We start from the raw sequence: 24,267 nt of genomic DNA on the forward strand, positions 1-24,267 counted from the left end.
TGTACTCCTCAATCAGGTTAAACAGCCTCTCTTCATAGCTGAAAATCTGCATCCTGATGAATATCTTGTGCACCCTCTCTAGTGCAATCACATCTTTCCTGTAGTGTGGCGTCCAGAACTACATTTAGTACTCTAGCTGTGACCTAACATCTCCATATAACCTGTTATACTTTATGCCTTGGCTAATAAAGGAAGTAGGCAGACTTTATGATGGAGGGAGTTTCGGGTTAGAAGGTTGAAATAAAAAGATGAGATTGTAAGCACTCGAGTCAACCTGAGAAAGTGGTCATGGACTGGGATGGAACTGGTTCTGAGCAAAGGTTTTGATGTAACCAAGTAATAAAAGCTTCAGTATTCCTAAATTTAACTGAAGGAAACTGTGGGTCATCCATGTGGGAAATGCAAAAGCAGTGGAGTAGTCAAGGGAGGTGATGGAGGGGTAGAGCAGTGTGTCGGCAACATACATGTGGAAACTAACCTTATGTATTTGGATGATGTTGCCAAATGGGTAGCTTGTAGATTCACAGAATCATAGAATTGTTATAGCATAGAAAGCACCAGCTCTCCACACAAACAATTTGAGGAGGGGGACAAAAATAGGTCCTTTGGGGACAGGGGTAGACGTGCTGGCATGGGAGGTGAAGCCATTACTGGAGGCGCCTTGGCTTCAACCCGAACATAAAAGTGGAAACAGACAAGGACAGTCCCACCAAGTTAGACAAAGGATGAGAAGCATTGCTGGAAGATGGCGTGGTCATGCTCGACTGCATGTGTTGAAGGCTGAGAGATTAAGTAAGGATTATGTACTATTATGTCACAGATGCAGAGGTGTCGGTAGTGACCTTGATTCAGACCATTTCAGCGCTGTGGCAGGAGTGGAAACTTGGGGCGGCACGGTGGTACAGTGGTTAGCACTGTTACCTCATAGCGCTGAGGCCCCAGGTTCAGTCGGGTTCACTGTTCATGTGGAGTTTGCACATTCTCCCCGTGTCTGCGTGAGTCTCACCCCCACAACCCACAGATGTGCAGGGTAGGTGGATTGGCCACATTGACAGTGCCCCTTAATTGAAAAAAAAAAGAATTGGATACTCTAAATTTATATTTTAAAAAGGAGTGGGAACCTAATTGGAGAGATTCAACCATGATTTTTAGGAAAGTTAGGCATATAATTGGGATGACACATGCAGGGACTTTGAAGAGGAAAACTGAAGCGAAAGTTTAAAGGGCAGAGTAGTCAAGGATACCTTTCTTGAGGAGGGTGTGATGATGCCTGATTTGCAAGGGGAGGGGGGGGCTAGGTGGGTCAATACAAGAGGATATGTAACCATTTATACTGCTGATGCACAATCAATGAACACGAAACGTAGATGAAGTCCGAACAAAAGGCTTTAATTAGCAAGAAGTGAACCCGGCAGCAGACGTACAGAAGAATGGCTGGCTGCCGGGGAACACGGGTTCTTATACCCCGCCTCGTAGGCGGAGCTCATTTCCTCTTAACCAATCGGGCTGAGAGGCACACGATACCTGGGCCAATGGGTTAGCAAGTCTTCTGCACCAATGGCAGCTCACACTCCCAGGTACCATAATACCCCTAGTCATACTGCCACAACTGCCACCTCACATAATGGCTGGGAAGGGATGTTGCGTGATCAGTACTTTCATCGGAAAGAGTCCAAAGAGCAGGAAGTAGGTCTCATGGAGAGGGCATGAGGGAAGATGGTAGAGAATCTAAATTAAAAATAGGGATCAATGCTCGGGGACAGGAATCTAGAGGAAGGATAAGTTTAGTGGGTACGATGAAAGAGGGGTAAAAGCTGAACAATTCATCTCAATCTTAATGACAAAGAAATTCTCCTTGCACCTGTTGGAAGGGAAAGGGGTTTAAAATGTCTGGTTCACCAGGATGATCCTGGAGGAGTGAGTGTGAGGCCCAATACTGCTTGAAAAGGCCCAGTGCATCTGGTGATGAATCACCCGGTGATGGCTAATATCTACAAAAGGAATCTGTACGACATAGATGCCAGCACCATTGTTCTAAAAGAAGTAATCTAATTAACAACTTTAAACTAAGCCATGTCATGATTTCTTTAGTGAAGAGAACACAGCAATGGAATACAGTTTCTCAAATAGCATGTATTGCTTTCTACTGGCTAAGATCTTGAATCATTGTTCGAAATATCAGATGCATTTTGACCGTTTAAATTTTTACTATTTAAAGAATAACCAGTGCAAATGAACTCATTTTTAATTAATCCTGGAAGTGTCCTTTCTTCCCCCCTTTTGTGTTTCCGGCTTTCGCAGGTGGATGAATCGATTGGGATTAGCTGCTATTGGGTACACACCTGATGATAAGGTGACCAGACCAGATGAAGGTGAGCTTTTAGCAACCTAGCTAGGACCAACTGCTATTCTAACAAAGAGAGCTAATACTCAACAGTAATACTTTCTAATAGGAGCTGGGAAAGGGAAGAACCACTTAGGACATGAATAGCTAGCAAACATTAAGGTAGGCAGAATGGTCTTCACATGGGAATGGGATGCAGAATAAAATCCATTCATTTGTTGCATTCATTGTCTCAGATTTTGGTCCAGGTTCATTAAAAAGAATAAGGCAAAATGTGTTCTTATTTGGTTCTACCGCTGCTCCATCCCTAAGGTGTGGAGGTGCCGGCGTTGGACTGGGGTGAGCACAGTAAGAAGTCTTACAACACCAGGATAAAGTCCAACATGTTTGTTTCAAACACTAGCTTTCGGAACACTGCTCCTCTTTTTTTTTAAATTTAGATTACCCAATTATTTTTTCCAATTAAGGGGCAATTTAGCGTGGCCAATCCACCTACTCTGCACATTTTTTGGGTTGTGGGGGCGAAACCCACGCAGACACGGGGAGAATGTGCAAACTCCACACGGACAGTGACCCAGAGCCGGGATTCGAACCTGGGACCTCAGCGCCGTGAGGCAGCTGTGCTAACCACTAGGCCACCGTGCTGCCCTCGAACACTGCTCCTCTGAGGAAGGAGCAGTGTTCCAAAAGATAGTGTTTGAAACAAACATGTTGGACTTTAACCTGGTGTTGTAAGACTTCTTACTGTGCCCATCCCTAAGGATTAGACAATTATCACTTTCTTTAATCAGAATTTGTCCTTGTTGGAGTTTTGCCCAGAAAGATGGGCAAGGGAACAATCAGTGTATCTGGAATTCCTGTCTCCACAATTTCAATAGAGGCTACCGGCCATTTATTTAAATTTGTCAAATTAGTCAGGATTTTATTTTGTATGTTTCATGTGAATTTAGAAATCAATACACATGGGCCAAACATTCGCTGATAATGGAGAAATTCCTGCACTGGCCTTTTCTCTCGTGAGTTTTTTTGCTGATTGTCCTTTGGATGTGGGACGTTCTGGCGAGACGGCATTTATTCTCCATACCTAGTTGCCTTGAGAGGATTATGGACGCCATTTTCACTTGCCGTTCAGAAGAGATTCGGGGCGAATGGTGGGGTAGGGGGAGAGGAGATTTCCGGCGGGGAACCTGGATACATGAGTCTCCTGGATGCCCTGTAGGAATTAACAGCAGGACATCCTTGGAATTCCCAGCCAGGTGAGGAGGCCGGTTGCCTGCTGGGTGGTATAACAGAATGTGGAATCGATGTCGAGTACGACTGACATGACGGTGGGTGGGAGCAATTCACAGGTGGAGGTGGGGTTGGACATCATAATTACAAGGCTGGGCATGGACACAATGTCATCCATAATTTTACAGACACCGAGGTTAGGTAGTGGGGGTCATGGGGGATGGCCTTTCCATTTATATATGCTAGCCCTAATAGTTCTCCTAATCTTCCAGCTTAGTTTCAATGAGTACTCTGGAGAAATGGATGAATGTTTGTCAGAGGGATCATCCACAGCCTGTGGGAACTCCAGCTGACAATGTCACTGGGGCCGAGCTCCCTACAAATGCTGTTTCAGATTAAATGATGTAACCTGACCAGACACCAGAAAGATGTGGCTGGTTTTTAACCCGAAAACAAGTGGGTTGGGCAGACGTTAAAACGTTTAAAATCTCACACCCAATCCTAAACTGTCCAGAGGTAGAACATAGAACAGTACAGCACAGAAAAGGCCCTTCGGCCCTCGATGTTGTGCCGAGCAATGATCACCCTACTCAAACCCACGTATCCACCCTATACCCGTAACCCAACAACCCCCCCCCCCCCCTTAACCTTACTTTTAAGGACACCACGGGCAATTTAGCATAGCCAATCCACCTAACCCGCACATCTTTGGACTGTGGGAGGAAACCGGAGCGCCCGGAGGAAACCCACGCACACACGGGGACCCACGCACATTCCTGGTATGGTAGGGTAACCTGCTCCCAGGAGGCAGCGTGGCAATTTAAATACTTAATGAGATTTGGTGGCCTCTGATTTAACAGTGGCTGGCCTTGGGAAACCTGAACAGCTAAAGTGGGATGAAGATAGCTCAGGGAATAGGTAAGTGCTGCCCCATACCGCGCTGCTTCATGAGCAGCAGGAGTGCTTCCTCCCAGTTCCCCCCATTTCCCTCCATTAAAATACATCATACTCAGACCCCACCCCTACACAGACTCCTCAAAGTCAGGAATCAGAGCCCCTCTGAAATGGACTCATATCACCCCTCCGCCTCGGTGTCATGGAATGGACACTTACTCACCCATGGGGCCGCTACCTGCTTCAAAAGCCTGCTCCAGAGTACTCCCTGCTCGACTGGGAGGCAAGCCTGTCAGTCAGGTTTAATTCCAGATAGGGGAACCCGGAAAGGAGAAAAGAAAGAGACCTGCGGTGGGGTTAAAACACTTTCCCGACCTCGGACCAAAATTAACCCTTCAGAAATTTGCTTCAGAATATCTTTGTGATGGACTCTTCTACTTTACTGCTTTTGATTGATTTTGCTGTTCATAATGCTGAGAGATATGGCACACTGGTACTCTCAGACCCTTCAAAACAGCCCATAATTATGAACCTGTGGCTCTGGACTGTGAGTCCAGTACAATCGTACCAACTCCATCTGCCTATCATTTGTGCACTTTCACAAATGTAATCGTGAGGCTGCAGAGCGAGGAGGCCGTGCTGTTCACCCCCCCCCCCCCCCCCCCCCCCCCCCCACCCCAACTCCTGTTCTTGCTATCCAGATCAGAGAAGACAGAGAATGTGTTGAGGATGTTGAACTTATAGCAGTATCCACAGTGCCATCGAAAGGGCTTTATCAAAATTATGGAATTTCTATTCCTTAGCAAATACTGTTGGACGAATGCTTAACAATCCTCTCAATAACTTGTATTTAAAATAGGAAATGTCCCTCATTCCATCACAGTGGCAGAAACATTGCAAGCAATAGCAGGAATGCATGACATTCTTCGGTCTGCTGTGTTTCAATGGAAGCGTTAATCTTCTTACTTTAAAATAGTCAAAAGCCTCCAATAAAATAGCAAGCAAGGTGTGTTCTATAAATGTATTAAATATTCATCTTAAATCATCATTCTGAGGCTCCAGTTTTCACAGAACTAACCAGTTTTTGCCCCTTTCTCTGGAACCCACTATTCATGGTAATTATGATAGTGTCTTTCAATTTTTTTAAAGATCTTTTTACTGGCATTTCTCATATTTATAAACAATTGTGTATATATACTTCACATTTTTCTGACCCGCGTTAATTTACTTTGTTGCACAGAAAGGTTTATTCTCTCTTTCTTTTAATTGGTCCTATGTACATTTTGCCGCCCTGTCGGTCAGTCAATGGTCTTGCCCAGTGGTGTTCGAGCTCTGTCCAGTAACTGTCCGTATATTTTCCAATACAGTTCCCCCCTCCTTGACACTTGTGCCTATCAGGTCCTCTAATAGTGTGGTTTCTGGGGCCCCGGGTTACCCTACTGTCTCCTTGCGTAGGAAGTGCCTTATTTGGAGGTGTCTCATTTCCTGTCCTTTTGTTAGTTTCCACTTCCTCGTCAGTTCGTCCAGTGTCGCCTACGTGTCCTACGTAAAAGTCTCGACTGTCAGTGTGCCCCCCGTCCCGCTTCCATCTTTTGAAGATGGTGTCTAGCATGGCTGGGGGGAGTCTGTGATTGCCGCAGGTGGGGGCCATGGGGGACATTTTAGTTTGCCCAAAGTGTTGTCTCAGTTGGGCCCGGGTTCTCAGCGTGGCCGCACTGATGATAGTGTCATTCATTTTTTTTTTTAAATTTAGATTAGCCAATTATTTTTTCCAATTAAGGGGCAATTTAGCATGGCCAATCCACCTACCCTGCACATTTTTGGGTTGTGGGGGGCGAAACCCACGCAGACACGAGGAGAACGTGCAAACTCGACACGGACAGTGACCCAGAGCCGGGATCGAACCTGGGACCTCAGCGCCGTGAGGCGGTTGTGCTAACCACTAGGCCACCGTGCTGCCCCGATAGTGTCATTCATGATCATTGTCCTAGACCCGCAAGCCAGGGTCACAAGTTCATTCCTGGTATGGCAGATGTAAAATTGAACGGTACCAATGTCCAGCTGGTTCACAGATGAGTCAAGGGTGGGTGCTTACTTGGTCTGGTCTGCAGGCGACTCTAATCCCACATTATCTGGTTGACTCTCAAGTCCCTTTGAGGTGGCCTTGCAAGTACTTGGCTGTACATAGATCCACCACTAATTATTATGAATTTACCAGTAATGCCCATGTCCCAAGCACCGAATAAAGAATAAATTTGCAGGCTAACATCATTTGAATTCAATTCCTGGGAGTCACCCTCAAATGTGTCAATGAACACAGTGTTGACAATAAATTGAATAATAAATTGAATAACACTGCTGAATAACAATGTCAAAATGCTGTCAGGGGCTAGAGCTATGATGTCGGATGAAAAGCTCACTCAGAATAAGCTTCTTGAACATGAGCTCGCGTCAAGACAAACACTGAGAAGACTTAAGCCAGAAAGATGAAAATGTTAACGGTTCACCTTTAGTATCTCCAGTAAAAACCTTTCCTATAATTCTAATGTTCATAAGAGCTGCAGGAATTTCAAACAACAGGGCTTAGTACCACTAAAAAAAAGGTATTGGACTGCAGGCAAAATGCTGTGGAGAGGGGGGAGCTGTGTATATTGATGGTTACTATGGATGATTCCTGATTCCTTTTTTATTTGATGTTTACATGTTTTATGTTGACATGTGGGCTGTTGTTTGGGGATTGGTGGGAGGATGGGATTGTTGTTGATATATTGGATTCGTTACCGTTTATTGTTTGTTGGTGGGGTGTAAATTTTGAAGAAAATGAGAAAAAGGAGAATTAAAATATTTTTTTAAAAACAGACGCCAGAGAAACAATTACACAAGAGAAAGGCTTCGAAGAACACTCTGTAACAATGTCCAAGGGAGATTTTAAAACTGAGTTTAAAGGACAATTAAATTTATCTCACTTATGACTGTATGAGCAGAATGGTCACTTAGCATTTCAGTCATTGTTCAGGTTTCCCAGAGCTGGATAATGCTGCTGAGGCTGCTCGAGATCCTTTCAGCAGTATCAGTAAAACTAGCTCCAGTACGAATTTGTCTTCTTACATAGAGCCAACTGTGGGTAGGATAATGCACTCCCAAAACCAGAAATAACTCCTCTATTTACTTTCACACTTCCATCTTAAATATCTATCGATCGGAATATATTCAAATTCCATCCATAAACCTCGATTTTCCTTGGCATAGGCTGGATAGCTGAGCATCTGTCATGGGGAAAATGTTAGAAGCCATTGCTAAATACTTTATAGCAGGACACTTAGATAAATTCAAGGTATTTAGGTAGGGTCAGCATTGTTTTGTGAGAGGAAATCATGTTCAACCAATTTACAGGCGGGAACAGGGTGGCCGTGTGCATGAATTGCAAGAGGTTAATATTCAGGCACAGCTAATAATTAGGACTAATGGAATGTTTATTGCGAGGGGAATTGAATATAAAAGTAGAGAGCTTATGTAGAGCATTGGTGAAGCCATATTTGGAGTACTATGTTCAATACTGGTCTCCTTATTTAATGAAGGATGTAAATACGTTTGAAGCAGTCAAGGGACTCAGCGAGTACCTGCAATGGACGGGTTGTCTTATGAGTATAGGTTGGACAGGCTAGGTTTGTATTCGCTGGAGTTCAGAAGAGTAAGAAGCAACTTGATTGAGACATATAAGATCCAAAGGGGTTTTGACAGGGTGGATGTAGAAAGGATATTTCCATTTACAGGAGAATCTTGAACTAGGGGGTCACCATTTAAAAATAAGGAATCGCCCACAGGGTTGGGTTTCTCCAACCTCCCCACCGGGTCGGAGAATCGCCGGGGGTAGGCGTAAATCCCGCCCCCGCCGAATTCTCCGGCACTGGAGATTCGGCGGGGGAGGGAATCGCGCCGCGCCGGTTGTCGGCCGCTCACAGCGCCCTTTCCCCCCCCCCCCCCCCCCACAGCGATTCTCCGGCCCGCTATGGGCCGAAGTCCCGCTGGTTCCTTGCGTAGATCAGACTAGGCCCCTTACCGTCGGGACCTGGCGGCGTGGGCGGGCTGCAGAGTCCTGGGGGGGGCACGGGGCGATCTGGCCCTGGGGGGTGCCCCCATGGTGGCCTGGCCCGCAATCGGGCCCACCGATCCGCGGGCGGGTCTGTGCTGTGGGGGCACTCTTTTCCTACGCGTTGGCCGTGTCAGCCTCCGCGGTGGCCGACGCATAGGTGAACCCCCCCCCCCCGCGCATGTGCGGGGATGACATCAGCAGCCAGTGACAAACCCGCGCATTGCGCGGACTCACCTCAGCTGGGTGAGTCCCTTCGGCCCAGGCTGGCGTGGCGACAAAGGCCTTCCATGCCAGCCGGCGGGGCGCAAACCACTCTGGCGCCGGCCTAGCCCCTGAAGGTGCGGAGGATTCCGCACCTTTGGGGTGGGCCGACGCCGGAGTGGTTCATGCCACTCCGTCCCGCCGGGACCCCCCATCCCGCCGGGTACGGGAGAATCCCGCCCGAGATTTTTTTTTCTCTGAGGGCCATCAGTCTTTGGAACTCACTGCCTCAAAAGGTGGTGGAAATTAATCTTCGAATATTTTTAAGGCAGAGCTAGATAGATTCTTGATAAGCAAGTGGACAAAAGGTTATGGGGTGTGGTTAGGCGGGATTGTGGGGTTGAGGTTACAGTCAGATCAGCCATGTTCTAATTGAATGGCTTGATGGGCGGAACCACATATTCCTGCTCCTAATTCCTATGGTTGTATTTATATTTGAATTATTCATTAAATTAGCCTTCCTATCATCAAGGCCAGAGAATCGCGCCGAGAATTGTTTTCAGCATTGGGGAGCTGAACTCAGAGATCGGACGGTCATTTTGAAAGGGTGTCCCGATCTCTAAGTCAACTTGTGGGTCCCCCATAGGCAATATCCCCACCCACACACATGGGCGCTACCCCATACCACCCCAGTGAGGACACCAGGATTTGGATCCCTGTGAGTCCCGCTTCTTCAGGTGCCTCCCGGGGGGGGGGGGGGCGACGTGTAACCTGCTACCGAATTCTCCGGTGCCGGGGTTTTGGCGGGGGTGGGAATCGCACCACACCTGTCGGCGGCCGCTAGCAGCGGCCCCCCCTACCCGCCGATTTTCCAGCCCGCGATGAGCCGAGTGGCCGCCCGTTTTCGGCGGGTCCCACCGGCGGGACCTGGCTCCACGGGCGGCCTGCAGAGTGCTCCGGGGAGGGCGTGGGGGGGATCTGGCCCCAGGGGGTGCCCCCACGGTGGCCTGGCCCGAGATCGGGGCCCACTGATCCGCGGGTGGGCCCGTGCCGTGAGAGCACTCTTTCCCTCCGCACCGGCCACTGTCAGCCTCCGCCAAGGCCGGTGCGGAGAAGAACCCCCCTGTACATGCGCTGGGATGACGCCAGCACACGCTGGCGCTCCTGCGCATGTGCCAACTCGCGCCGGCTGGCGGAGGCCCTTCCACGCCGCTTGGCGTGGCGCCAAACACTCCAGCACCGTCCCAGCCCCTGAAGGTGCAGAGGATTCCGCACCTTCGGAGTAGCCTGACGCAGGAGTGGTTCATGCCACTCCTCGGCGCCGGAGTGGCCCGCCCCGCCGGTTCGCGGAGAATCCCACCCCAGGTTTCCCCACAAGCGTTTTGCAGTTTTAATTATACACAGCAAGCATATTATGGCCCTGACCGTTTCCTCACCCGGAAGTCAGACTGACTGTCAGACTTAGCTTCCAGTCTAATATGTAGCAGGCGTTGGCCCATATTTGGAGTATTGTACGCAGTTCTGGTCACCTCACTATCGGAAGGATGTGGAAGCATTGGAAAGGGTGCAAAGAAGATTTACCAGGATGCTGCCTGGTTTCAGGATAGGTCTTATGAGGAAAGGTTGAGGGAGCTAGGGCTTTTCTCTTTGGAGCGGAGGAGGATGAGAGGCGACTTAATAGAGGTTTATAAGGTGATGAGGGGGACTGATAGAGTGGACATTCAGAGACTATTTCCTCAGGTGGATGTAGCTGTTACAAGGGGGCATAACTAAGGTTCAGGGTGGGAGATATAGGAGGGATGTCCGAGGTAGGTTTTTTACTCAGAGAGTGGTTAGGGTGTGGAATGGACTGCCTGCTGTGATAGTGGAGTCGGACACTTTAGGAACTTTCAAGCGGTTGTTGGATAGGCACATGGAGCACACCAAAATAGCTTGATCTTGGTTTCGGACAATGCTCGGCACAACATCGAGGGCCGAAGGGCCTGTTCTGTGCTGTACTATTCTATGGAGGTCTGATCCAAAACATAGGGGCAATCCTTTGCATGGTGATGAGGAACTCGAAGGGCCCCGGGGATAGACTCCTATCTCTCCTACCCCACAAGTAGTATTTTCTCCTCAAAACTGACCTCTCCCCAGGCCAGCGAAATCGCAATGGCCACAGTGAAGCAGGTTCCATCAGTGAGTACCAGTTTCATTGAAGTTATTAAAATGCCTGTTTCTTATCCTATCTCCAAAAACCCAGGAGGTCTGCAGGTTGAAGCCAACTTTCCCATGTGCTCAGCACTCTTCCCGATTTAACTCACCCATGATAAAGTTATCCCTTTGTGCCTTTTAGTGACATGTATTTCTGTCATTTTTTTGATCCTATTTTTCCAAAGGTATTTTTCAGTGGTATTTTATAATAATGCGTTTTTAATCTCCTTCAGACTACTGGAGTGAAAGCGACCAAGAGGACGCCAATGATTCCTTAACTGTAAAGGCGGAGGGCCCATCATCGGTATGTGACACCTATCCCCGAACGCCATCAGTAAGTATCTGTGATTTATGCTTGCTGTATCTTTTAGCATTGGATCATCAGGCTGGATTATGGGCTTGATTGGGGTTTGAACCCACAACCTTCTGACTCAGAGATGAGACGAGAGCGCTGCCAACTGAACTGTGACAGAAACACCTGAAATGTCCGGCACCATCTAATATTAGTTAAACAAGTTGTAGCCTCTCCTCAGAGGAGGGATGGGTAGAAAGGTGGGGAGGTTTAGGGATGGAATTCCAGAGTGGAGGGTCGAGACAGCTGAAGGGACAGCTGTCAGTGTGGAGCTAAGGAAATCCGGAAAGCACAAGAGTGAGAGGAGAGCAGAAATCGGAGGGTTATGGGGCCAGAGGAGGTTAAGAGATAGGAATATTAGCTGTCCATTTGTTAACATCACATATAGCAATTTTAACCATATTTAATTTTTTTAATACATACAACTATCGTCGATTATTATTGTAACTACAGAACTTGCTTCTTTCTCCTTTCTATAGGTTAATTCTTCAAGTCCCTTCCCAGAATCTAAGCACGGACGACATTTCTCAAGTGAGTCAACATACTCGCATTCATCTGCTGAGGATTCACGGCATGATGCATCAGGAAGTACCCATTCATCTGGTTGTAGATCTTCATACAGAGAGAGGCGATCGTGGCAGGACCTGATTGAAACCCCTCTCACCAGTTCAGGGTTACACTTCCTGCAAACTGTCCCTCTGGAAACAGATTATATCCCGAGTAGAACAGGCCTAATGTCACCTGAAAGAAGACGGCAGGCAACGTTGCCTGTTCAGAGGCGCCATAACCATGACCGCGATGGGCCTTTTCCACTGGTGGAATGCGAACGGGTACTTGGATCTCACAGTAGGGGATGTAAACAACGCAGCCAGAGCCTCCCAAGGAATAGGGAAGCACGAATAAAAGGGCACATGCTCCCTCCCGGACTCGCTGAGGAGAGGTCCGAGGATGACGAGATCCAATGTATCAAGCAAAATGGCGCAAATAAACAAGGTTGGTATGACAAATGTTTTTCATTCAGATGATAACATTTTTGGTTGGAGTGATCAGAGAGTACTGTCATTATTGAAGAACCTACTTTTCTGATATCACCTTTCACCTGCTCAAGGTACCCCAAGAACAGTTCACAGGCAATGAATTGCTTTTGCAATGTTGTCTTCATTGCTGTATAGACAAAAGTATCGGCGCCGTTGCCCTCAGCCAGGTTCCACAAACAGCAGATGAGATAATTGACCAGTTAAGCAGTTTTACTGCTTTTGGTTGAGGGAGAAATTATGGACAAATACTGGATGATCTCTTTATCTGCTAGCTACCTGGCTAAGCAGGCAGTTTCAAATTAATGTCTTATCCAAATGATGGCACTGGAGCGCCCTCCTCAGTATTGCACTGAAGCGTCTGCTAAAGTCTCGTGCTCTATTGCTTGAGTGAGCCCTTGGTCTTCTCTTGGTCATCACTCAGCCAAGGGTGATATTAGAAACAACTCAAAAATTACCAAAGAACAAATCGGGAGGGATTTTCTTCATATTTGACATCCGTTTTGTATCCCATGGTTTATCATTGAATATTTGGTTTCTACAAACAAGCAACCTCACTGTCTCATAAATCAAGCCTGGAATTTTACGATCGTTCATTCTGGCAGGATCTTCCAGTCCCGTCGACGCACACTTCCACTGCAGGATTCCTGGCCACAAGGGATGCATTCAACGGGAAACTCCATTGACAACGGCGGGACCAGAGGATTCCGCCTCTGGTCAATGACGGGAGCGTCTGCCGCCATGAAACATGTGGCAATCACACCCTACAAACTCTTAAAAATCAAGATTTTGTATAAAGAAATCATGAGTTACTTCTATTTTCAAACATAAATTTATGTACATCATTGGTGGCTTATTTAGTCTCTGAACAGGTCAAAGCTCTTTACCAAAACTATATTAGTGCTTCTGAAAATGATTTATGAAAACTTTTTTAAATTCCTACTTGTTATTCCTGTATGTGAGAAAGAACAAGATGTCCTCTAACCACAGTTACTATTAGCTACGCCCTTACAGGACAAAGTCTATCCCAGTTTTAAAACATTCATGCATTGAAAATACATTCTAGTGTAGCGTACCTGGGTATTACCTTCAAATTTGATATATTTGAAATATGATAGTTGCTGTTAAGTTAATCCAAACATGTGAATAATGGCTGTCAGATAAAGACTTTCATCCAGCTTGCAGTAGGTATTTCCTCTGCTTCTCGGCCAGAAGCTCAGGTTTCAAGTTATATGACGTCAGGACATGTTGTACATGGAAGGAATGTCCATGGTGTGACTTGACAGATAATCAGCCTGCTAATTCTTCCAACATTTCTCCACTATTCTCCAAAGGAGGAAAACAGACCTGTACAACATAAAGGTTCCAATGATTAGTCGAAACAATTATTTTCACTGACAATACCTTGAAACTATTTAATACAACAAATGGTCCAGTGTAACAAGAGATACAGAGTAGTGAACAGGTTAGTATCAACAGAAAATCATTTGCCATTCAACAGCTCTGCTTGAACGCAGGGACATCTCAAAGTGCTTCACATTGGGAATCTAAAGTGATAGATGCTAAGCAGAAGGGGTTTAAAAAAAGTTTTAAAATAAAGACTAGGGGCTGAATTCTCCGGTATCCCAGCTGCGTGTTTCTCGGCCGCGTGCCTTTCGCTGGCAGCGGGATTCAATCTTCCCGTCGCTTGTCAATGGGATTTCCCACTGTGACCAACCCTTGCTGCCAGGAAACCCACAGGCGAGGGTGCCCTGCCGGTGGGAAAAGTGAAATGCACGATGGTAGAATTCCGACCTAAGTTAGGAAAAGAAAAGCACTATAAAGACCCAGGAGGCTGAGTTTTAGGGTGAATGCTGGTGTATTCCCGGTCAAATTTAAGGGCAGCACGGTAGCATTGTGGATAGCACAATCGCTTCACAGCTCCAGGGTCCCAGGTTCGATTCTGGCTTGGGTCACTGTCTGTGCGGAGTCTGCACATCCTCCCCGTGAGTGCGTGGGTTTCCTCCGGGTGCTCCGGTTTCCTCCCACAGTCAAAAGATGTGCAGGTTAGATGGATTGGCCATGATAAATTACCCTTAGTGACCAAAATGGCCCTTAGTGTTGGGTGGGGTTATGGGGATAGGGTGGAGGTGTTGACCTTAGGTAGGGTGCTCTTTCCAGGAGCCGGTGCAGACTCGATGGGCAGAATGGCCTCCTTCTGCACTGTAAATTCTATGAAATTCTATGAAATGAATCTGCCCTAAGACGGTAAATATACACACACACACACACATGCTGGCCCCTGTCCAGGCTGGTCCTTATACAAGATAATTATGAGCCCCAGCTGGGTGGGCCTCCACCCACTAGCAGGGAAATGCATACTCCACGTGGCTCCACGAGATCAATTAGAGTAAACTCGTGAGCCTCAAGGGCATTATTACAGGCACAAAAGAAGAGAAGTGCTTTTAGGAAATTATTTTGAAAGCAGGGAGTGCCTCATGGCGCCGAGATCCCAGGTTCGATCCCAGCTCTGGGTCACTGTCCGTGTGAAGTTTGCACATTCTCCCCATGTTTGCGTGAGTTTCACCCCACAACCCAAAGATGGGTTGGGTAGGTGGATTGACCATGCTAAATTTTCCCTTAATTAGAAAAAATGAATTGGGTACGCTAAAAAAAAATGTTTTAATTGAAAGCAGAGGGGATGGCGAAACAGAATGAAAGAAGGAAATCCTGGCCTATAGTGTTAGCTCATGAGGGGCCACTACATAGTGAAGAAGTGTAAAACAGGTAGAAGCTTGGTGTTCGAGAAGTGAACAGGACGTGGAGAAATTTGAAAGTTATGCCAAAAATTTAAGTAAACTCCCAGGATACTTACACAGCACCAGGGTACCAGGCTCGATTCCCGGTTTGGGTCACTGTCTGCTCCACATTCTCCCTGTGTCTACGTGGAATCCTTCTGGGTGCTCCGGTTTCCTCCCACAAGACCCGAAAGACATGCTGTTGTGAATTGGACATTCTGAATTCTCCCTCTGTGTACCCGAATAGGCGCTGGAATATGGCTACTAGGGGCTTTTCACAGTAACTTCACTGCAGAGTTAATGTAAGCCTACTTATAACAATAACGATTATTATTACAGTATTACCTCTTCAAAAGTGATAAGTGGCGTTTGGTAAGAAGGGACTGAGTGCAATTTTGAAAAACGTCCGCAACAGTTTTAGGCTCTTAGAGAGCCTGATCTCTGGATGTAATTAAGGTGTCAATCAGGAGACTGAGTAATCAACCCAGCTCCCTGATCAAATGTCCACATCAGAGACCTCTTCTGAGGTCACAATTGAGCCTGAACGTGACTAAGAAATTATGTCTCTGGTAATTAATTGTCAAGAGTTGGTATATCTGTTTCTATTACACATCATTTACTGGGTGCTTTACTAATTCCAGTGTGCTACCTGTCACGGACAGAAATTAATCGCTTTTATCTTTACAACCCCTTTAGTAACAATGAAGAATTTTGACCTTTGTTCAGGACAGGAAGTGACCGATAGGGTCCTGGGTCAGATTTAGGTCTGGAACAAATAAATGGAAACGGGGTTGATATTTATTTATGCACATTGTTCAAAGTTATATAGAATTAAAAGCAGACATAATACAGAGTTGTAAATGTCCCAGTTCAGGTTTTAAATGACGCTTACAAATTCTGACTCCCGACGCATCTGTCCCAATGATGTAACCTTCCACACCAGTGGTTCTGAGATGTCTTCCTTTTGTCTTAACCAAGGAATACCACCCACCACCCCATTGTGTTTTACAAGGCCCTCACCCGTGTCTACCACATTTCTGCCCTTATCCCTTCCCTCTCCATGCAAACCCAGGAGATGTAACACCTGCCGTTTTGCATCCGCACCCCTCCCTGCCCAAATCCCCAAACACTCCTTCCAGGTGAAACAGTCATGTACTTATATTTCTTTCAATGTGCTTTACTGTAATTGCATTTCACATTAGGTGACAGCTTTGCAGAACACTTTCACTCAAGTCTGCAAGCATGATCTCAAGCTTTCGGTGGACTGTCATATAATTCTCCACCTCGCTCTCACACTGACGCCTCTGTCTTTGATCTGCTGCACTGTTCCAGTGAATCTCAACTCCACAGCCTTCTGGACTCAACATTGAGTTCAACAATTTCAGACTGCAAACGCCACTTTGTTTCCTGTTCTTTGCATATTTCGGTTTTTCTCTTATTTTTGTTTTCTGACCAGAGCACATTTTTACATGCCCTAGACACATCTTTTGTTTCTTTGTTTCTTTTCTTGCCCCATTGTTATTCCTCTTGGCCTTCTCTCCTGTCTTTGACCCCCACCGCAGACCTTCCTTTGTTCTTGTTCTCTATGCTCAAAACCTATTAAATCGCTAACTTTTCCCAGTTCTGATGAAACATTGGGCTAGATTTTCAATGAGTTAGAGACACCCTGTGGAAGGGTGGAGTGGAGTGGGCCAGATTGCAGGATTCTCAACCCCATTCCCAGATTTCTGAATTTAAAGAGTGACTATTAAGGGTGCGGGCTTTTTTGTGTCACAACCGCACACTCTCGGCTCAATTGCAGGGATAGGCATGTCCTAGTAATTTTCATGCAGTCAGACGAGCTTTTCAAAGGGTCATTGTTCACAGCTCCTCAGAGGTGGTGTGAACCATAGTCTGAATGAGGGAACATTTTGAAAGATAAAGGCCCTCCTCATACCGCTGTATTCCATGGTAAGCCCCCAATTCATCCCCCATGGTTCCTCATGCCCCCATGCCAATGTATTCGACTATCCAGTCTTTGGCCCTCATGACTCCATGCTAATACGTCACTCCACTCACCCCCAGTGGTCCTCATGCCCCCATGACAAGCTATGGCACTTCTGTGCCCATTCACCCATTATACACTGTTAAGAAGCAAAGAACTTTGCAGTGACAGTAGGATGTGTAGAAAAAGCTTTCAAAAATGAATTCATTAATAACTTTCTACTTGTTCATATCCTAATTAATGAGGCCAAACTTTATCATCCATTCTTGGCTGAGAGTCCAGACATCCATTATACTGCTGAAACACCTGAACGCCAGGGACAGCATTGCTTGTATAACAGCTCTGGCTGTCTGATCTATTCTGTAAAGTTAAGAATGTTAATTTACACAAGATAAAGAGATTTCAAGGGCATGCAATGTAGTGCCAATAGCTTTGGCATGTGAGCCTTTCCCTCACATCCATGTGTCCACCCTTGGCCTGCAGCAATGCTCCAGTGAAGCTCGGCGCAAGCTGGAGGAGCAGCATCTCATTTTCCGGTTGAGCACGTTGCAGCCCCCGGGACATACCTCCCCCTCCCACCAAGCCACATGTCTTCTGTCCTAAAATTTTCTCGACCTCATGCGATTTACCTCATTTTGTATCCCTGAAGCAATGATCATCGTGTATATCCCGCTGATAAATCATCCTTTTCATTCACGTCATTGTGGCAGTGTTGAACCTGTAGTCTGTCATTCTTCCTATCGTTTCCGCTAGTCAAGTTACTAAATCTGGGGTCTCGAATGAAAGAAAAATTATATATCTTTTCATTGCATTCATTCTAAATTTAGCGAACGTGGCAAGCGGCCTAGTGTTGAATTTCTGTCAATAATGTCTCTGTGTGGGAGTGAATGAGACTTTCATTTGCTTGACTCGCTCCAAAACAGTAATTCCTTCCAGCAAGTATCACCAGTGTGCTTTATTTAAAGAAAATGAATCAGTGCATGTACATAATGTGCAGTACAAATAACGCAGTTTTAATTAATCAGTCATTAATAACCTGCAACTGTTGGTCAGTGAAAGAGCGAGTGTTGCCCCTCCTACTTTAAAAATCCCCTGTTCCCTGTTTCAGGCCGATCAGCAAGGCCGCAGTCACATGACGTAAATAATGTAATCTTGTAAGATTACATTGTTTATGTCTGAAAACAGTGGAAACAGCACAAGAATGGAGAATTTGTAAGGTAAGAGGGAGCAGTGACCGATTCATCATTGTTAAAATGGTTTTGTTTGGTCCTACCTTATTTATATTGTAATCTTAAAAAATACGGCTGATTCACCATACTTGATTTTCTTTTCTTACAAAATATGTATTTGGAATGCAATTATGCAAATATTTTTGTAACTATTACTATTATAGATAATTTAACATGTGCCAAATGGTTTGTAAATGGAATCGTGCATTTAAAATCTCCAGGTTTAGTATAATCTAAGATCCATCCAAGACACCCCATAATAATATATGCATTGATTAGATGCCTTTTTGATTGAAAATTTTGAATGCGCTATAGTTGGTGTTTGGAGGGATATATTTTAATATTTAATGGGTTTGTTTGAGAACAACTGATGTGAGGCTGTAATAATGAGTAGGAGCATCGTGAAGACTGATGCCAGTTAACAAATCTCCATTGCTGACAAAACATGATTATTTATTTAAGTAGTAGTTGCTTGCATTGATTTCATTAAGCACAGAGCACTTAGCAGTCCAGAAGAAAGGCTTTTGTTTTAATAGATGGTCGTTAGCCGTGTCTCGCTGCACACTGTTGACAGATATAAATTTATTCTGCTTTTCAATGTTGAGCATATTATCGAAGAGATTGTTTCAGCCAAACCTTTGATTCAGCAAGCAAATAATAGTTTCCAAATCTTTAATAATATATACACATAAATTTTATTTTTTTGTTCCAAATATGCATAATTTTGTAACAGATTAATAAATAAATTTTTGTAGTTTCTCATGGACGACTCTGAAAGCGGTAGCTTCCCATTTTTGTGTTAAACTGCAAATTCCTTGTTATATTAAATGTAGACTGAAACGGTAATGATGTTTTATTCAGGAAACACGTTTGCAGCCCAAAAGCTGAATTGTAGTATAACCTGCATCACAAAAGGATGGCACGGTGGCGCAGTGGTTAGCACTGCTGCCTATGGCGCTGAGGACCTGGATTCGATCCCGACCGCGGAACACTGTCCGTGTGGAGTTTGCACATTCTCCCCGTGTCTGCGTGGGTCTAACCCCCATAACCCAAAGATGTGCAGGGTAGGTGGATTGGTCACGCTAAATTGCCCCTTAATTGAAAAAAAATATTGGGTACTCTAAATTTATTTTTTAAAAACCTACATCACAAAAATTCATAAAGTTCATCTATAATCTAAGTGATAAAGCTAAAACATTCATGAAGTAACAAAATTAGACAAACAAATTCAGCATGTACCCGGGAACTGGCAAACCGGATATCAAAAAAAGGAATGTTTGAATTAAAATGATCTTAAAATTACAACCAATACATTATTCCTAGATAACAGACACTGAAGTACTTATATAAATGAGGGAAAGTTGATTGGGGTTTATTATTTCTGCTTAAGGCTGCATCATTCATAGGTCCAACTTATCTCAAGGAAGCTGCTTTATTTTTTACTTCAGCCCGTTTGCTACAATATTATCTGAGGCATAAAGTAATTAGGTTACTAATCACATCCTTGAAGCCTTACTTCGTAGAAACGTTTTTAAAAATCCGCTCGTACGTTGGTCCCAAGGGAAAGCCAGATAGAAAAGTGAATGTTTAAAGTCCGATTTGGACAGTGCGTGTGATGAGATTCAAAAGCCTGCAATATTCCCTTCCAGAAAGTACAGCAGAAGACAGAAGATCCACAGATGGATTGCAGGAGCTGTACAGGTCCCTGGAGCAGGCCAGTCTGTCTGCAATCGGAGAGCAACGCCCTTCCACCAAACAAGAATTCAGAAGGTCATTTATAAAAAGATGTAACGATCCAGTTGTCAATGAAAAATTGCATCACATTAGAATGCTGAAGAGTACCCTGAAGGTGAGAAGTAGCATCATTTACTTCTTCTAAATTTGAAACTTGAGGAACAAGATGCCCACTATTGGAATACACGCTTGACCTTTCCGAACTGCTGTGATCCTTAGTTTTACTTTACATTGAAGAATTAGGTGCCCAAATATCCTGGCACTGTCTGGAGCTTCGAGCGGGTGCAACACAAATTCATCAGAATAATACCAGGGCTGGGGAGGGTGAATTATGAAGATGGGGTTGCACAAACCTGGCTTGTCTTCCCTTGAGAATAGAAGATTGAGGATTGATCTAATCGTGATATTTAAAATGTTAGAAAAGGATTCAAAGAAGCTTCCCTCTGGTGGGGGAATCTAGATAAAGGGCACATCAGCATAAATCTGGAGCTCAGCCATTTGGAAGTGAGATCAGGGAGCACTTTTTACACAATTGTTTATGAAAATCTGATTTTTTTTCTACACGCCCCCACCCCCAAACCTGGACTATGCCTCAATTGGTGCTTACAAGACGACTACTATTGACACATTTTTCTTAGGCAACAGCATCAAGGGCTATGAAAGCCGGAAAATGGAGATGAGGTGCCAACTAGCCACAATGCTATTCAATGCCAGGTCCAGGGCTCAATGGCCTAGTCCAGTTCTGATTAATGCTTAACTCATTTGTTCAATTCTGCTATTTTAATGGCAGCCTTAATCTATTTCAAATAAAAGGATTAACACCTCTACTGAAACACAGACAGAAGAACATCATATGATTATGCTGTTTTACTAATACTGCCAGAAGTCATTTCTAAACCTGTGTTCCTTTGGAAACCATTTTAAATGCCTCATTTTGTCAATCCTCACATGCCCGCTCCCTGCTTGCCCCTCCACCAACTTCCCTGAAGAGAGTAACATGTAACCAATTCTTTGGCTCTACCGTTGTCCTGGTGTAATTGACAAACAAAAGTTATCGATGCTTGTCCAGGAGTGGCTATTCCAGAGATGACTCACCAAGGACTTTGCCACCCTTTCGCCAGCCCATTGATTTCCTGTCGATGGGGTCTGGTACTTGTCCTGTGCCTCCCTTCACTTGACAGGCATCCGAAGTTGATTGTGTAGCCTGAGCCTACTTCATAACTTGGATCACCAGGAGGCAGATTTTGTTTCTTGTGAGGAATCTGAGAATTACCCATTGCTTGCAGCTGTGCTTTTTGTGACTCTTCGATATTGTACTGAAGAAACCACATTACAACAACTACATTTCCTGCTTTAAATTCCTCCCCATTGTCCAATGCAGAAAATGCCTCAAAAGTAAATGATGGTAAATTGAGCTTTCTTGCGTGCAGTGGGGAGCTTTATTCAACAGCTTGGTCAATTGTAACATCCATCCCAACAGCAATCAGCTCATTCATTCCTCAAAAGGCAGGGCACTTTCTGACTGAGATCTGGGGCGATCGGTACTGCAGATGTAATGGGAATGGGAGAGTGTCGGTTTTGAATCCTGTAGCAGCATGAGGAATGCTTCAAGGATGGGGATCTGACCTGCAGCATTGCCTGTAACTGCTATCCTAACCTTCGGCTGAAGAATGCAACTTCCCCACATCCCATCACCCGCTTCTTCTAGCTGATTCTAGGCATCTTCGAACAGAGTCCTGGTACCTTGTGCATCTTTGCACCTTGTATTCAAGTCACCTTGAGCCGGTTTGAGATGACTGGGAGGCACTTTAGTTGTGTCAATCACTGGTTATTAGCGAGCATCACTCAATTCCTCTCTGTGCTCTATTTCAGTGCGTCTCTGAATTCAGTCAAGAATAGACTGAATGAGGCAACGTCTTTACCCAACAAAGTCGCCTAGTGTACGGTATGCGCCATAACCGGGAAATGAAGATATTCCAAGATGCAGAATAGATTCCTTTCAAGTTACAACCAAATTCCTCCATTAAATTGTCTCATTATCTCAGGAGAGAGAACCAATGGCCTTCCTAATATTAGAAAATTTGTTCACAGTTTGTATTTTTTTAATAGCTAATTCATTGAAAAGCAATAACAATATAGTATTTTTAAAAATGGCAATCAAAAGACATTCCGTATTGATATAATCTGAGGGTTATTTAAATTATTTATTCAAGGGACATGGGCTGGGGCTGGTTTAGCTCACTGGGCTAAATCGCTGGCTTTTAAAGCAGACCAAGCAGGCCAGCAGCACGGTTCGATTCCCGAACCAGCCTCCCCGGACAGGCGCAGGAATGTGGCGACTAGAGGCTTCATTGAAGCCTACTCGTGACAATAAGCGATTTTCATTTTATTTCATTTCATTTCATTTGCTGGCAAGGCTATTTATTGCCCATCCTTAACTGCCCTTGAGAGGGTGCCCTTGTGTGAAAGGGTTAGCTTGGCTCGGTTGATAACAGTGTAACTTTTGATTTAGGGGGTTCAAGCCCCACCCCGGAGTCTTGAACACATTATCAAAGCTGACACTTCACTGCAGTACTGAGGGTGTGCTGTATGACTGAAGAGCTGGTAAGCAGAAGTTGTTGTTGTTCAGCTGAGCATAAGAGATTCCATGGCAGTGTTCAAAAGTACAGTATCCAGAAAGTTCACTCCATCTGTATTCAAGATTATGGGGGCTATTTTCTGCCCACATTGTGCCCGGCATAAATCCCGCTGTTAGGGGAATTGTGGGAGAGCCCCAAAATCAGATTTGCGCTGGGCACAAAAATGTTTCCGATTCTGCTGGCCCGCTCCAGCTGGTATGATCAGGATTTCGCCCAGAAAGGGATGTCACCGAGGTGTGAATCACTACTGATCCTTAAAATCAGAGACCAGGTACCATGGACTCCAAGGAGGTGAGTACCCCTCTCCACTTATCTCAAGGGCACAGCAGCCGCTGGCCAGATATCATGAGGGGAGGTGGTGGGGTCTATCAAGGGAGCTGGGGGTTGTGTGTGGGGCTTGGGCTGGGCTGGAAGGGGCCAGGTTTGGGGTCTCCCCTAGGATGGGGGTCGCTTTGTGAAGCCTTGAAGCCTGCTTTCTTTCATGATTAACACCACATAACAGGGCAACGCTGTAGTCTGTCTGTCCTAAAGTCCTCTCACAGGACAGAGCCATTCTGCAGGTTGTTACTTGGAGAAGCATTTCACTCCCCTTGAAGTTTCAATAGACCTTGTGGTTTCACTGTTGCAATATGCCTGCTTTTATCCCTTTGTACTTGGTTGTTTACATTGCATTTCACCACCCCATTGACTTTCCCAAGCATTGTAATTGACAGCTGAAAGCTATCTCAAAGGAGGGTTTAGCTTTGTTTGTTTTTATAGCACTTCATTAACTCTGAAGCATGTATCCTGTCTTTTTTCTATCGTTGATTTTTTTTCTACTCTTAAGGAGCTGTTGCTCTCTCTGAGTGCTTTCATTTTGTTAGTGGATATTTTTTGTACTCTGAAATGCTTCCTGGAAAGAGCAAGTGCTCTGTCTGACAGTAATTTTTTTTAGGCTGGATATTTTTCAACTCTGATGCTTGGCAAGCATGCCTGCACTGGAGGTATGTTTACACCATAGAAGCACCTAGAAATATTCAGACATTAAATTGCAAGTGTTCCTCAATGAGGACCGTCTCACAGCTACTATTGAATTATCTGGATAGAGATGGTAACCACAACGGGGGTCTCGGTGGCCTTTGTAGCCCTGGGTGATGAGGGTTATAGCTGGATAGTGCCTTGACATGGTTGCCTGGTGCCCTGGCACTGCGATGGGGGGTGCGGAGGGGTCCTTGTTGGCCAGAATGTAGGGGTAGGGAGCTGTTGGGTTATTCTGAGATCAGGGCGCCCTTTAAAAATGGCTCCCTGATCTCTGAGGGTTCCATACATCACATTTTTGGCGTGAATCACCTGGCTCCAAAAAAATGATTAAGTGTGGGAAGATCGCGATGGGAGTTGTGCCCATAATTCGCACCAATTTTCCACCCAAAATGACAGTCTTTTTTCAGGGGAAATTCCGCTCTATGTCTTAGAGTTGACTGCTGCATTTCCTTGCGTGACAGTGATTGCATTTCAAAAGTAATTTCATTTGGGATATTCTTAGGAAGTGAGCGGCACATTATAAGTCCAAAGCCTTCCTTTTCC

At 45.3% G+C, this 24,267-nt stretch overlaps 1 protein-coding gene across 6 annotated transcripts in view; it reads left to right on the forward strand.

Moving 5' to 3' along the window:
* The window catches only part of si:ch211-26b3.4 (connector enhancer of kinase suppressor of ras 2), an 824,630-nt gene that overhangs the window by 782,404 nt on the left and 17,959 nt on the right, over nt 1-24,267 (forward strand). For 3 of the 6 annotated variants that reach the window (XM_038775303.1, XM_038775305.1, XM_038775304.1), the window contains 4 exons: nt 2,302-2,372; nt 11,189-11,289; nt 11,787-12,300; nt 19,981-20,180. In XM_038775303.1, the coding sequence (XP_038631231.1) occupies nt 2,302-2,372; nt 11,189-11,289; nt 11,787-12,300; nt 19,981-20,180 (886 nt within the window). Of the gene's footprint in view, nt 1-2,301; nt 2,373-11,188; nt 11,290-11,786; nt 12,301-18,210; nt 18,320-19,980; nt 20,181-24,267 lie in introns of those variants that run through there. The other 3 variants (XR_005457711.1, XR_005457712.1, XM_038775306.1) reach the window with 3 other exon arrangements.

The sequence above is a fragment of the Scyliorhinus canicula genome, chromosome 17 (assembly GCF_902713615.1).
Source record: "Scyliorhinus canicula chromosome 17, sScyCan1.1, whole genome shotgun sequence".
Classification (NCBI taxonomy): domain Eukaryota; kingdom Metazoa; phylum Chordata; class Chondrichthyes; order Carcharhiniformes; family Scyliorhinidae; genus Scyliorhinus; species Scyliorhinus canicula.